The sequence below is a fragment of the Podarcis muralis genome, chromosome 13 (assembly GCF_964188315.1).
Source record: "Podarcis muralis chromosome 13, rPodMur119.hap1.1, whole genome shotgun sequence".
Taxonomy (NCBI): Eukaryota; Metazoa; Chordata; class Lepidosauria; order Squamata; family Lacertidae; genus Podarcis; species Podarcis muralis.
The window spans coordinates 19,032,995-19,047,750 of record NC_135667.1 but is presented as its reverse complement, the minus strand read 5'-3'; the positions used below and the strand labels follow the sequence as shown (position 1 = coordinate 19,047,750).

At 45.1% G+C, this 14,756-nt stretch overlaps 2 protein-coding genes across 6 annotated transcripts; one reads left to right on the top strand and one right to left on the bottom strand.

Moving 5' to 3' along the window:
- Nucleotides 1-1,982: 1,982 nt before the first annotated feature.
- Nucleotides 1,983-7,264, top strand: LOC114583227 (galactoside alpha-(1,2)-fucosyltransferase 2-like). 5 transcript variants are annotated; one of them, XR_013390373.1, is made up of 3 exons: nucleotides 2,165-2,358; nucleotides 3,159-4,686; nucleotides 6,748-7,264. XR_013390373.1 is itself a non-coding variant. In XM_077917073.1 (2 exons), the coding sequence occupies exon 2, from the start codon at nucleotides 3,178-3,180 to the stop codon at nucleotides 4,309-4,311; it is 1,134 nt and encodes a 377-aa protein (XP_077773199.1). In that variant the 5' UTR covers nucleotides 1,983-2,126; nucleotides 3,159-3,177; the 3' UTR covers nucleotides 4,312-7,264. The 5 variants fall into 5 exon arrangements, 4 of the variants coding, with proteins under 4 accessions (XP_077773199.1, XP_077773197.1, XP_077773200.1 ...); XM_077917073.1 differs by lacking the exon at nucleotides 2,165-2,358 and adding an exon at nucleotides 1,983-2,126 and having other exon boundaries at nucleotides 3,159-7,264; XM_077917071.1 differs by having other exon boundaries at nucleotides 3,159-7,264.
- A 137-nt stretch (nucleotides 7,265-7,401) lies between these two features.
- LOC114583228 (galactoside alpha-(1,2)-fucosyltransferase 2-like) lies at nucleotides 7,402-13,994 on the bottom strand. The gene has a single exon (XM_077917075.1). The coding sequence runs from the start codon at nucleotides 11,262-11,264 to the stop codon at nucleotides 10,032-10,034; it is 1,233 nt and encodes a 410-aa protein (XP_077773201.1). The 5' UTR covers nucleotides 11,265-13,994; the 3' UTR covers nucleotides 7,402-10,031.
- Nucleotides 13,995-14,756: the final 762 nt, after the last annotated feature.

Below are 14,756 nucleotides of genomic sequence, written 5' to 3'. Positions count from 1 at the left end.
GCATATTTGGAGGGCTACAGGCTCTCCCACACCTGCAGCAGAAAGAGTGTCAGCAGCACAGGAAACAGTGTGAACCTGAGACAAACCAGCTCAGCATGGCCTATATTGATTGGCAGGGCTCTCCAGGGTTTCAGCAGGGAACATTCCCAGCCCTACCTGGAGATGCCTGAGATCAAACTAGGACCTCCTGTAGGCAAAGCGGATGCTGTACCACTGAGCTGTGGCCCTTCCCCAATCTGTTGCACCAAAGATCTAGACTCAGCTTATTATTTAGAGCTGCCAGCTTATAGGAAGTGGCAAACTGCACCCCATCTGGTTGGATCGTGTGCCCCTCTTTCAACTCCCCTTCAAGCCAAACTGTTTTCTTTGTCACACAGCTGGGCAACTTTCCTGGCTGCAGTATCCCTCCAGTCTGTTTGTCTGCCTATCACTCTCTCCTTCTTTAGCACTTGTTCTTGGCTCTAGCCCAGCTAGCTTCTGCTTTGGTACCTCTTCACCAGGTATCCTATGCACAGGCATCCTGTTCTACTAGAGCTTGGGGCTCATGTGGTAAGTGGAAGCAGGCAAACAGAATCTCTTCTCGGCAGGTATCTTTCATCAGAGGTTGTGGAATTCAGGACCACGGACAGCTCCCCTTGGGCTGGCTGAAGTTCTTCCTATCTAACTTGCAGAGAGGTGATGCCTCAGCAAAGAGCTGAGGTCACATGACAGCAGGGGTGCCAACTTGAGTAAAATATTGGGGGGACCCAGATAAGCCTGCCCCACATAATTGATCACATGACACTGTGCATGCTCACCATTTGAATGACAATGTCCATTAATTTGGGAGGCCCCTATGATATTTTATTGGGGCCCCTGAAGACTCGTCGCCCCCTAGGAGTTGGCTCCTATGCATGATAGGATATAGACTGGCAAGGCGTGTGCTGTAATTGCCCCCCCCCCCGAAGAAGCTGGCTGTGGTGAGTCTGAGGAAGGTGGGAAGGGTCATAACCAGGCTTCCTCAACCTTGGCCCTCCAGATGTTTTGAGAGTGCAATTCCCATCATCCCTGACCACTAGCTAGGGATCATGGGAGTTGTAGGCCAAAAACACCTGGAGGGCCAAGGCTGAGGAAGCCTGGTCATATTCTTACGCTGGGAGTGCCCAGGAAGAGGTGATTAGGATTCCCCTATGAATACGGCAGCGTGTATTTCTTCCCCATCTCTATGTTCCTCAGGATAATATGACTGGGTAGCTTTGGGTGTAATGACACTGGGTGTATGGACCAAATCCTCTTAGTTTCCACTTCTTCCTTTCTATCTCATTATGTTGAATCACTCACTCACGCTCCTCATTTTTTTCTCTGCCTTTAAGAAGGACTGATTTGCATGCAGAAGGTCTTTCAGTCCCTGGTATCTCCAGGGAGAGCTGTGTACCACTGAAAGTCACTGCCAGCCAGTGTAGACAACAGAGGGATGAGTCAGCATGTGGCAGATTCCTATCTTCCTAGAATGGACCTTTTCTGTGGTGGCTCCCCATTTGTGGAATGCTCTCCCCAGGGAGGCTCACCTGTCACCTTCATTACATATCTTTAGACACTAGGCAAAAACGTTCCTCTATAAGCAGGCCTTTGGCTGATTAAACACTCTATGGCCTATTTAATGTGTGGAGGGCTACTAGACATCTTAACGAACAATCCTAAGCAATTATATAACTCCTGCATTCAGATTGTAAGATACACTGTTGGAACAGGAGGACTTCATGTTTTTGCTCGGAGTGCAGGCAGAAAACAAGTGGCCAAAGGACCTCGGGGCAGTTCTAAAGTCAGATGCATGTATCTGGTGTGCAAAATGGCCATTTATGATTGCTAAATTATGATCTGCAAGGGTTTCTGCACAGGTTTTATGACAGGTCCGGAGAAAAGCAGTAACTTCCTTGTAAAAATCTTGTTAACATGTCAGCATTTTAATACCTGTGGCTCTTCCTTATTCTGACTCAGGCGGGGCAAGTCCCACAGGAGGGGTGCAACGCTGCAGGGAGGCAGATAAAACCAGATTCACTTTTTTCTGGAGTCCTGCCCACATTTCTCAGAACACCCCTGGAGACTGGTTGCAGCCTGGAGGCTGGTCAATTCTTCCCTGAGACCAGGTGAGAAGCATTGCTGGGGTATCTCTTTGCGCTCTCTTTCTCTCTCTCTCGGTGTGGGTGTGTGCATGGTGGGGGGGGCACCAAAACACATACAAGAAGCAAGACTAGGTGGTGGAGAGATGGAACATTGGAGGGGATGGAGAAGCAAAGGTCATTCCCTTCTCCGCACCACAAGCAACAGAACATGGGAAAGTTGGATTCTTTGCTGGGAACTGGATGGACAGATATCAAGGTACTATGAAGCAAACAAACATTTGTGGATTAGGCAGCAGTTCCTACAGAAACAGAGAGGATCTCTTCATTTATTTCCAGGAGCTGCCAACATCACAAAAGTGGAAATGACTATTATGGAGAAAGAAGAAGAAATGGGAAATGATTGCTAACAGAACAATGACAGTGTTATATCCTGGGATAATCATAAAGGGTATCTGGCTCCTTTTAAGTTTTCCATTGCTTCAGTGACCGAAGAAGAGGACTTTAACTTAGATGGACATCTAGGAAATTGTGACTCCTAGGAATTGAACTGCGTTGCCATATACCTGAATGTGGTCAAAAGTGGCAGAATACTATCTTAAGAACAAGGAAATGAGAAGACAGGAGGCCTCCCCTTTTGGCATTTACAGTTAAGAATGTCTTTGGTTATGCAGATATATTAAAAAAAAATTTAGACCGAAAGACTAATTTCAAGTAATTAGCAACAATTAATTTAGAGACAAGGTTGATGTAAAAATGCACAAATTTCCAAAAACACGGTTAGACTACATAAGAGAAGAAATGGGAAAAGGATTTGCATAGTGTAGAGGGTGGGTTTACTTTAAGTATTCTTCTAGGCATTCATGTGATGGCTTTCAGGTTTATAAATTCAATCTGGAACTTGATACACCTTTACCTGGGAGTAAGTTCCATTGAAGTTATAGACATGTATAGCATAAAGGGTCACAGTGCCATCTAAGTCACTGCTGATGTACAACAGTGGTTGTGTTCTGCATGTTGATCTTACCTGTCTTTTCAACCCATTTGCTCTTCCTTTAGATGTTCCTATTGTGCAGCTATGGATCTCCCCCAAAGATGTTCCTTCAGCCAACCTGCCCTCTTATTCTTTTTGTACTTCTTTGGCCTCCTGTCCCTCTCTACAATCTTGCACCTGTATGAGAAGATGCCATATCAGCGGTGGAGGATCAACTTCAAGAATTCATCTAATTTCCCAGGGATGGGAGCTCCTGCTTCCCTCACCACCACCACTTCTTCTCGGTCATACTATAACACAACCACCACTTCTTCCAGGTCATCTTCTAAGATCATGGATAGTGGTATATGGACGGTGAACTCCATTGGCCGTTTGGGAAACCAGATGGGGGAATATGCCACCCTCTATGCCTTAGCCAAGATGAATGGACATCAAGCCTACATCTGTCCCGCCATGCACCAGTACCTCTCACCAATATTCCGGATCACTTTGCCTGTGATCCATGCTGAAGTGGCTAAAAAGATCCGCTGGAGGAACTTTGGTCTGCATGATTGGATGTCAGAGGATTATAAACACATCAAAGGCAAGTATGTCCGGCTGACGGGCTACCCATGTTCTTACACTTTTTATCACCATATCCGCCAAGAGATACTTCAGCAGTTCTCCTTCCATGACCACATCAAGGAAGAAGCCAATCAATATCTTCAGAAGCTAAGGGGGCAGCGCCAGGAGGTGACGTATGTTGGAGTGCATGTCCGCAGAGGAGATTATGTCTATGTGATGCCCAAGATCTGGAAAGGTGTGGTGGCTGACAGAGGCTATTTGGAGAAAGCCATGAACTATTTCAGAGAGAAGTACCCCAATCCCATCTTTGTGGTGACCAGCAATGGGATGGAGTGGTGCAAGAAAAACATCAATGCCTCCAGGGGGGATGTTTATTTTTCTGGGGATGGGCGAGAATCTTCTCCAGGGAGTGATTTTGCTCTCCTTGCTCATTGCAACCACACAATAATGACGATTGGCACTTTTGGCATCTGGGCGGGCTACCTGGCTGGTGGAGAGACCATCTACTTGGCCAACTACACCCTCCCAGACTCTCCCTTCCTTAAGGTCTTCAAGCCTTCGGCAGCGTTTTTGCCTGAATGGATTGGGATTCCAGCGGACCTTTCCCCTCTGCTGCCCAAGAATTCTTCCCAAGTCCAGAAGCCAGAAGCTTGACCAAATAGTTGCTGATTCAGGTCAAATTAGATACTGTTGGAAGGACTTGTCTAGGCACTGATTCCACAAAGCATCTATGTGAGTGTGGTCACCAGCAGTCCTAGGCTCAAAGACCTAGCTTCATCAAACACATTGATTCCACCTCATTTAGACCTCACTTTGCAGTATGGTGAAGAGGTTGGGTCATAAGCATATTCTAAGCCCTTCCACCATCAAGTACTTAGTAGCAATATGGACACAGGCACCATGGACATAACTGCACTTTGAAGAGGCTTCCTTTCGTACTAAAAAACATTGGGAACTTTAGCTCTGTAAGTGGGCATATTGAGCCCAGGAGCATCTACTCTGACTGCCAGTGGGTCTGCAACATTTCAGGTCAGAGAAAAGTCTGCCTTAGCCCTAATCCCAGATATGTTTCAACTGGGAATGCAATGGATTGAATGTTGGAATTTCTTCATGCAAAATATTTGCTCTAGTATTAAGAATGATGGACAGGGATGGGGCTCTGTGGAAAAGGCAGAGTGGGAAATACAAGTGTAGCTTGCGTCGCCCCCCCCCCCCAATCTGAACTCTTTCCTCACCATGATACCCCAAGTTCCAGAACAGGGCTAGCCAATATATTGGCTTCCAGATGTTCTCGGACTGCAAGTCCCATCATCCTTGGCCATTGGCTACGCTGGTCAGAGCTGATGTGAGTTGGAATGTTGGCGACACCTGCTCTAGACATTCCTGCATCCCACCTTCAACTGCTTTCACTATCTTCAACTCAATGCCACTTGGTCCCTTAAAAAGCAGCATGTCCTTAGTTGTTAAAGGCACAGAACCACTATCCCATTTATTGATTTTTAAAGGATGTATTGTCATTCAGCACCACTCACTCTCAATCCAAATGTATATCACTATGGGCAGGTGTGTCCCCCCATCTCTCTCCTGGCAAAAATATCATATGATACATATATTTGTATTTTCCTGGAGCTGCTGCCCAGCTGACTTGGTTATGCAGGTTTCTCCTCCCCAGTGTTGTTTTGAATGCAATTGAGCCATAGTATATATCAATGGTTCCCAAATATTTCAGGCCACACATGCCCCATCACCCACCCCCTGGTTCCAGAAACTCATCCACAGTGCCCCCTACCCTGTCCTTTAAAAAGCATGATTCAGAATAGTGGTTTGCACAACCCAAAAAGAAATAATAATAATAATATATTATTATTATTATTATTATTATTATTATTATTATTATTACCCTGCCCACCTGGCTGGGTTTCCCCAGGAAGATAGCAACACAATAAAACTATAAAAAAGCAGTTAATTACACATTTAATCACAATCAAATGGAAACTATTTAGTTTAATAAATTCAACAAAACTGGTGGATTTTATCCACTGAAACCAGATATTGCATGAAAAGTACTTTTATGCATTTGTATTAATGAAACAATAAGGGTGAAGGAAATTCATAGCACGATATATTTCCATATATCTCCTTACGAAACATGCCCACAGAGATGAACCACCCATGAGGCAAGGAGAGGCGGCCATCTTGTGTGGCAGTATACACAGGGGGCAGCAGATCCGGCCTACAAGAAATGCATCACCACCTGCTGCCGCCATCACAGAGACAGCAACAGCTTCAGCACTCTCCTTGGAGGCCGCATTTGTAGCCTCCTCAGCAGCCGACCCCCATGGCAACTGTACTGCAGCCTCTCAGCAAATAGGATGTGCTGCTAGTTTCCTCCCATCCCTAGAGACGAAACAGTTGGAGCTGTTCTCTAGGGTCTTCTGGAGTCTGCACCTCCCTGACATGATTCAGAGTAGCGCATCCCAAACTCTCCCCTATTTTCCAGGGACATCCCTAATTTAGAGAAGCCGTCCCGGTTTCTGATTTGATCCCGGAATGTCCCACTTTTCCTTAGGATGTCCCTGTTTTCATTGGATAAATGTTGGAGGGTATGGCGTTATCCAACCCGCTGAGCCGTCTGAAGGCAATCCTGTATAGGAAAGCGTTTTTTTATGTTTAGTGTTTTATTATGTTTTTACATATGTTGGAAGCTGCCCAGAGTGGCTGGGGCAACCCAGTAAGATGTATGGGGTATAAATAGTAACATTATCATTGTGGAATGGGATAACCCTGTTTTCCTCAGAGAAAGGTTGGAGGGTATGCCATCCCCCCACCTTAATTTTGATTTCCACTTCAACCACTGCATAAAGTTGATTTGATCCATCACCTTGTTTCTGAAAATAGATATTCACTCCTCCCTTGTTCCCAATGTAGATCTTTGGTCATTCTCTCTCCCCCCCCCCCCCGGCAGGGGAGATGCTGTTTTGTGGTTTGCCTGAAGTGTGAAAATGTCTTTGGCTGGTCTGGTAATACTGATAAAGAATGTCAATAACAAAAGCCTATCTCAAATAGCCTGAACCTGATTTTGAATTTCAGAAAGTATGTGTTTGGAATTGTGGAGGGAAAGGAACCTGGTCTAAAAACCAAAGAAGAAAGAATCTGGGGCGCCACCAGGCTGTCCAGATCATTGGACATCAAATCCCATGTGTGGCTGTCTCCTGGGACAAACTTGCTGGAACAGGCTTTGCCAGCAGAGGGCGATCTATGCTCCTGTATGACATTATAGTCTCTATACACTAAGTTCTATCAGAACTATCTGTTGCACCATCCTACCTTGTGTACTAACATTTTAGATTTGTCAAAGTGTTTTATACTATTTCATATTTCCAGGCACCCAGATGTGATGGGAACGCCCTCCCATCAGATGTCAAGGAAATAAACACCTATCTGACTTTTAGTAGACATCTGAAGGCAGCCCTGTTTAGGGAAGTTTTTAACGTTTGATATTTTATTGTATTTTTTCATATTCTGTTGTGAGCTGCCCAGAGTGGCTGGGGAAACCCAGCCAAATTTGCGAGGTATAAATAATAAATTATTTTTATTATTGTGTCAAGATGGATATCATGTCACTGAAAATGTAACAAAGATATGTACCCAGTACCATGCAATGAGCAGAGAGGAAGAGCTTTAAATTGCCTCCAGATTTTTTTGTGGTGGTGCAACTGAGACAGAGTTGGCGAAGCAGATATAATAATAATAATAATAATAATAATAATAATAATAATAATTTATTTATACCCCGCCCATCTGGCTGAGTTTCCGCAGCCACTCTGGGCGGCTCCCAATCAAGTATTAAAAACAATACAGCATTAAATATTAAAAACTTCCCTGGACAGGGCTGCCTGTTCACTTCATATGCCAGATCACTTCATATGCCAAGGTTAGCTGCAAACCTACTGGCTTCATTACACAGGAGCCAACTCCTAGGGGCTGTGGGAGCTTTGGCCCCCACAATAAAATATTTGTGGGGGCTGGGCTCCCACAAAGTTGATAGGCATTGCCATTCAAATTGAATGTGTGCACTTCATCATGTGATCAGTTGTATGGGGCAGAACTTACCTGGGCCCCCACAATATTTTATTCAAGTTGGCCCCCCTGCTTCACTCAATTTAGGTTTCCATACAAAGCAACTTAAAAACAATTCAAATCTCTCTTTAGACTTGTCGAGGTCCTGATCCGTATGATATCCAAAAATATGCCGAGGCATTTGAAGCTATATTCTGAGCCCTGGCTGAAGATTCTGGGGTTATAGCTGATGAAGTTATTTCCAAGCTCTACCCGGTACACCAAGAAGGCAACAATAATGGTGGCCTCAAGTGGGGAAATCTGCTTCCGACGTGCATTCAAGGCAAAGTGCGCATGCACAGTTAGAGCACACCCCAGATTCCTCCTTTTGAATTTGGCTGTGCTGTAGCTTTACCTTTTCTTGCACCTGACAGTCAAGGTGAAGACAGGTAGGCTTGGCTGGAACTGCTTCATGGGCAAAATGAGGAGGCTTAAGTACAGTGGTGCCTCGCAAGACGAAATTAATCCGTTCCGCGAGTCTCTCCGTCTTGCAGTTTTTTCGTCTTGCGAAGCACGGCTATTAGGCGGCTTAGCGGCTATTAACGGCTTAGCGGCTATTAACGGCTTAGCGGCTTAGCGGCTATTAATGGCTTAGCGGCTTAGTGGCTATTAACGGCTTAGCGGCTTTAAGAAAAAGGAAACAAACTCGCAAGAACTCGCCAGACGTTTCGTCTTGCGAAGCAAGCCCATAGGGAAATTCGTCTTGCGGAACGACTCAAAAAACAGAAAACCCTTTCGTCTAGCGAGTTTTTCGTCTTGTGAGGCATTCGTCTTGCGGGGCACCACTGTAATCAGAAATACTTGTTTTGTTAAGCTTTTAACAGATTGTTTAAAACTTCCCTGACTCTCCCTTTTTAGGCTTAATCTTCATGGCTCTTGGGGGAAATGATTAGCTCCTTAGTACTGATCGCTTTCTTGCTACACTACTGAAGCTTTTTTTCATATCAGCAGTGTCAGGGAACTGCCATTGGAGCTAGAGGCGGAGGGAAGGCTCCAGAGGGATGCCGGAGAGGGTCCTAGTAGGGAGAGAGGCAGCCCATCTATGGGGGAAGAAAATCAGCGTAACACCAGTGGAGAAGGGGGGCAGATGGGGGAATCGGAGGGGAGGCTCCAGGACTCCTCACCGGAGACCAGCGGAGAGAGTACGGGTACTCCGCTGCCCACACCCTCCCTGCGCAGGAGACTTCCGCGCAGGGAGAGTAGGAGAAGACTTGGCGTCAAACAGCTTTTATGCTGGAAAAGGTTCAAGAAACGCTCACTGACGGATTCTGCCAGTGACTGAGACAGCCACGAAACCTGAGGCTGTCCAGACAGAGAGGGTTCAACCAGGTAACCTAGCCAGGAGTGGCAGCAACTTACGCACGAGCAACCCCTAGAACCATTACAGGCAGGAAAGTAGGTAAAACCCACAGGAACCATGACTGGTTTTGCTGCCACCTCCACTTCTCACAGCATGACTATGCATGCCCCCCCCCCAAAAGCCAGTCTGCAACATGTCCAGATTCCCCCTCCCCTGATTGGCTAGGGCTTTCCAAACCTCATGCTCTTGATCCATGATGACCTTCTGTCATCATAGAGCAGTCACATCGGATATTCCATTTTGACCCATGTCCAGTTTCCTCTGCCTATTGGTCCATGGTGGCCTATAAATATCATAGGATGCTCACATGATTCCCCAGTGTCATGGCAATCCAGCAGATTGAGACTCCCAAGGCATGATATTGTGTGACGTCTTCAATCAAACTTGGAGGCGGGGGGTTAAGAATTTGGGGAAGCAATCGGATTACATAGGGGGCACTAAGAAGCAAGGCAGCAGTAGGGAGTTCTGGAAGTGGGTCTCTCTGAGCGCATTATTGACAATTGACCAGGCTAGAAACCAAAGCAAAACATCTTCCTTGCTTTGTATTGAACGTTTTCCTGCTCTTACTCCTCCCAAAGCCTATAAATAGAGAACTAATAAGGGGCGAGATAAAGTTCTGCAATGGAACCAGGGAGGGAATAAATGGTGCCTGTGTACATATTGCTGCTAAGTGCTTGGTGGTGGAAGGGCTTAGAATATGGTTATGACCCAGCCTCTTCACCTTACTGCAAAGTGAGGTCTAAAAGAAGTGGAATCAATGTGTTTGACCAAGCTAGGTCTTTGAGCCCCCTGTCAGGAGTGCTGGTGACCACTCTCACATACATGCTTCATGGAATCAGTGCCAAACAAGTCCTTCCAACAGTATCTAATTTGACCTGAATCAGCAACTATCTGGTCAAGCTTCTGGCTTCTGGACTTGGGAAGAATTCTTGGACAGCAGAGGGGAGAGGTCCGCTGGAATCCCAATCCATTCAGGCAAAAATGCTGCCCAGGGCTTGAAGACCTTAAGGAAGGGAGAGTCTGGGAGGGTGTAGTTGGCCAAGTAGACGGTCTCCCCACCAGCCAGGTAGCCGGCCCAGAAGCCAAAAGTGCCAATCGTCATTATTGTGTGGTTGCAATGAGCAAGGAGAGCAAAATCCCTCCCTGGAGAGGACTCGCGCCCATCCCCAGAAAAATAAACATCCCCCCTGGAGGCACTGATGTTTTTCTTGCACCACTCCATCCCATTGCTGGTCACCACAAAGATGGGATTGGGGTACTTCTCTCTGAAATAGTTCATGGCTTTCTCCAAATATCCTCTGTCAGCCACCACACCTTTCCAGATCTTGGACATCACATGGACATAATCCCCTCTGCGGACATGCACGCCAACATACGTCACCTCCTGGCGCTGCCCCCTTAGCTCCTGAAGATATTGATTGGCTTCTTCCTTGATGTGGTCATGGAAGGAGAACTGCTGAAGTATCTCTTGGCGGATATGGTGATAAAAGGTGTAAGAACATGGGTAGCCCGTTAGCCGGACGTACTTGCCTTTGATGTGTTTATAATCCTCTGACATCCAATCATGAAGACCAAAGTCCTTCCAGTGGATCTTTTTAGCCACTTCAGCATGGATCACAGGCAAAGTGATCCGGAATATTGGTGAGAGGTACTGGTGCATGGCGGGATAGATGTAGGCTTGATGTCCATTCATCTTGGCTAAGGCATAGAGGGTGGCATATTCCCCCATCTGGTTTCCCAAACGGCCAATGGAGTTCACTGTCCATATACCACTATCCATTGTCTTAGAGGATGACCTGGAAGAAGTGGTGTTATAGTATGACCGAGAAGAAGTGGTGGTGGCTGTTAGGGAAACAGGAGCTCCCATCCTTGGGAAATTGCGTGCATTCTTGAAGGTGATCCTCCACTGCTGATATGGTGTTTTTTCAGACAAGTACAAGAATGTAGAGAGGGACAGGAGGCCAAGGAAGTACAGGAAGAATAAGAGGGCAGGCTGGCTGAAGGAACATCTTTGGGGTAGATCCATAGCTGCACAATAGGAACACCTAAAGGAAGAGTAAAGTAAGATGAAAAGACAGGTAAGATCAACATGCAGAACACAACCACTGTTGTACATCAGCTGTGACATAGATGGCACTGTGACCCTTTATGCTATACATGTCCATAACTTCAATGGAACTTACTCCCAGGTAAATGTGTATCAAGTTCCAGATTGAATTAATAAGCCTGAAAGCCACCACACAAATGCCTAGAAGAATACTTAAAGTAAACCCACCCTTTACACTTCACAAATCCTTCTCCCATTTCCTCACATATTTAGCCTAACTGTGTTTTTTGAAATTTGTGCATTTTTTCATCAACTCAGTCTCTAAATTCATTGTTGCTAATTACTTGGAATTAGTATTGAAATTAAATTTCTGCCTAAGATTTCTAATTTATTTGCATAACTAAAGACATTCTTAACTGTAAATGCCAAGAAGGGAGGCATCCTGTCTTCTCACTTCTTTGTTCTTAAGATAGTATTCTGCCACTTTTGACCACATTCAGGTATATGGCAACACAGTTCAGTTCCCAGGAGTCACAATTTCCTAGATGTCCATCTAAGTTAAAGTCCTCTTCTTTGGTCACTGAAACAATGGAAAACTTAAAAGGAGCCAGATGCCCTTTATGATTATCCCAGGATATAACACTGTCATTGTTCTGTTAGCAATCATTACCCCTGTTTCTTTTTCTTTCTCCATAACAATCATTTCTACTTTTGAGATGTTGGCAGCTCCTGGAAATAAATGAAGAGATCCTCTCTGTTTCTGTAGGAACTGCTGCCTAATCCACCATTGTTTGTTTGCTTCATAGCACCTTGATATCTGGTTCTATTCTACCTGTCCATCCAGTTCCCAGCAAGGAATCCGATTTTCCCATGTTCTGTTGCTCCTGGTGGGGAGAAGGGAGGGACCTTTGCTTCTCCATTCCCTCCACTGTTCCATCTCTCCACCACCTAGTCTTGCTTCTTGCACTTGTTTTGCCCCCCCCCCCCCATACACACACACACACACACACACACACACTCAGCAAAGAGATCCCTCAGCATTGTTTCTCACCTGGTCACAGGGAAAAATCAACTTGGTGCTCGAAGTTGCAGCCAGTCTCCAGAGGTGTTCTGAGAAATGTGGGCAGGACTCCGGAAAAAAGTACCTCTGTTTTTATCTGCCTCTATGTAGCATTGCACCCCTCCTGGTAGGACGGGCCTATTTTCATTGGAGAAATGTTGGAGGGTATGGAGTTACCTGACCACCGAGCTGTCTGAAGGCAATCCTGGTCTCAGGGAAGAATTAAGCTGGCGCTCTAACTTGCAGCCAGTCTCAGAGGTGTTCTGAGAAATGTGGGCAGGACTCCAGAAAAAGTACACCTCGTTTTATCTGCCTCCCTGTATCATTGCACCCCTCCTGTGGAACCTGCCCTGCCTGAATAAGAATAAGGAAGAGCCTTTACCCATCTATTAATATCTGGTGTTACCCTACTTAATTCCACATTTCAAGTGTCATTACATGCCTGCCAATGATTTAAACTGCTTACAATTATTTTTAAAAATAAATTAAGTATTTACTCCAGACTTTTACGAAATGGTTAAAGTTAATATGTATAAAATCTTGTAAAACCGATAAAGATGTTTAATAATAATAATAAAATAAAGGAGAGCCATAGATACCAAAAGGCTGGCATGCTAACCATATTTTTACAAGGAATTACTGCTTTTCTGCAGACCTGCCATAAAACCCATGCAGAAACCTTTGCAGATAATAATTTAGCAATCCTAAATGGCCATTTCCCACACCAGATACATGCATCCGACTACAGAACTGCCCAGGGCTTTCTGGCCACTTGTTTTCCGCCTGCGCTTGAAGCAACAAGAATAATAAAAGTCCACCTGCTAAAGCAGTATATCCTACTAACTGAATGCAGGATTTCTCTAATCACTTAGAATCGTCCCTTAAGGTGTCCATGGCCTTAATACAGCGCTTTGAGTCTTCTGTAATTCCATGCAAGCTTGAAATGTGGCAACAGCTGAAGAATTCTGAATTCTGAGAAACACCTATTTTGTTTTGAAAAATAGCTCAAGTCGTAAGCTCGTGGTTTTGGAGAACAATATTCATATTAATAATATAATAATTTATTATTTGTACCCCGCCTATCTGGCTGTGTTTCCCCAGCCACTCTGGGCGGCTCCCAGTCAAGTGTTAAAAACAGTACAGCGTTACATATTAAAAACTTCCCTGAACAGGGCTGCTTTAAGATGTCTTCTGAATGTCAGGTAGTTGTTTATCTCTTTGACACCTGATGGGAGGGCGTCCCACAGGGCAGGCGCCACTACTGAGAAGGCTCTCTTCCTGGTTCCCTGTAGCTTTGCTTCTCGCAATGAGGGTACCGCCAGAAGGATTTACAAAGCTTTACAATGCATGGAATATATCTCGTGAAATCTCCAGAAGCCATAGACAGGGACCTGATGAAAGGGAGCATCCATCTCCTCTACAGAGGGTAGATCATGACCCACCAGTTTGGCAAGATGTAAGTGAGGGGCTGCTAAGGCTGCTAAGCAGCGGCAACAGGATACAGGAGCAAATGCATGGTGTTACTCAGAAAGAACAACTACTGCACCAGTCCACTTGCTCTTCTACTTTTAACTAATTAACTAAATTCAAATGACTCAGTTACTAGACTTGCTGAAATAAGCGAAAAATTGCAATGTGAGTAGAAAACAAGATACCGTATTTTTTGCTCTATAAGACTCACTTTTCCCCTTCTAAAAAGTAAGGGGAAATGTGTGTGCGTCTTATGAAGCGAATGCAGGCTGCGCAGCTATCCCAGAAGCCAGAACAGCAAGAGGGATTGCTGCTTTCACTGCACAGTGATCCCTCTTGCTGTTCTGGCTTCTGAGATTCAGAATTCCCCCCCCCCCTTGTTTTCCTCCTCCAAAAACTAGGTGCGTCTTGTGGTCTGGTGAGTCTTATAGAGCTAAAAATACGGTAATTCTCTGAAATAATTTATTAGTTATACTTCGCCCATCTGACTGGGTTTCCCCAGCCACTCAGGGCGGCTCACAACAAAATATTAAAAATACGATAAAACATCAAACGTTAAAAACTTCCCTAAATAGGGCTGCATTAGTCAGATACTTGTTTATTTCCTTGACATCTGATGGGAGGGTTTTCCCATCCCATCAGGGTGCCTGTGAATATGAAATAGTATAAAACACTTTGACAAATCTAAAACGATATTACACAAAGTAGGATGGTGCAACAGATAGTTCTGATAGAACTCAGTGTGTAGAGACCATATGTCATACAGAAGCATAGATCGCCCTCTGCCTGCAAAGCCTGTTCCAGCAAGCTTGTTCCAGGAGACAGCCACACATGGGATTTGATGAATAAATTTTATATGTTGCTTTTTCTTGCCAAAGGCAACTTGAAGCAATTTACAGCCAAACAAACTTGTATGAGTTTTGCTCTGGTCCACAGTCAAAGTGTGTGTGAAACAAGGGGTGGGAAGACAAAAAAAATTCCTTCCAGTAGCACCTTAAAGACCAACTAAGTTAGTTCTTGGTATGAGCTTTCGTGTGCATGCA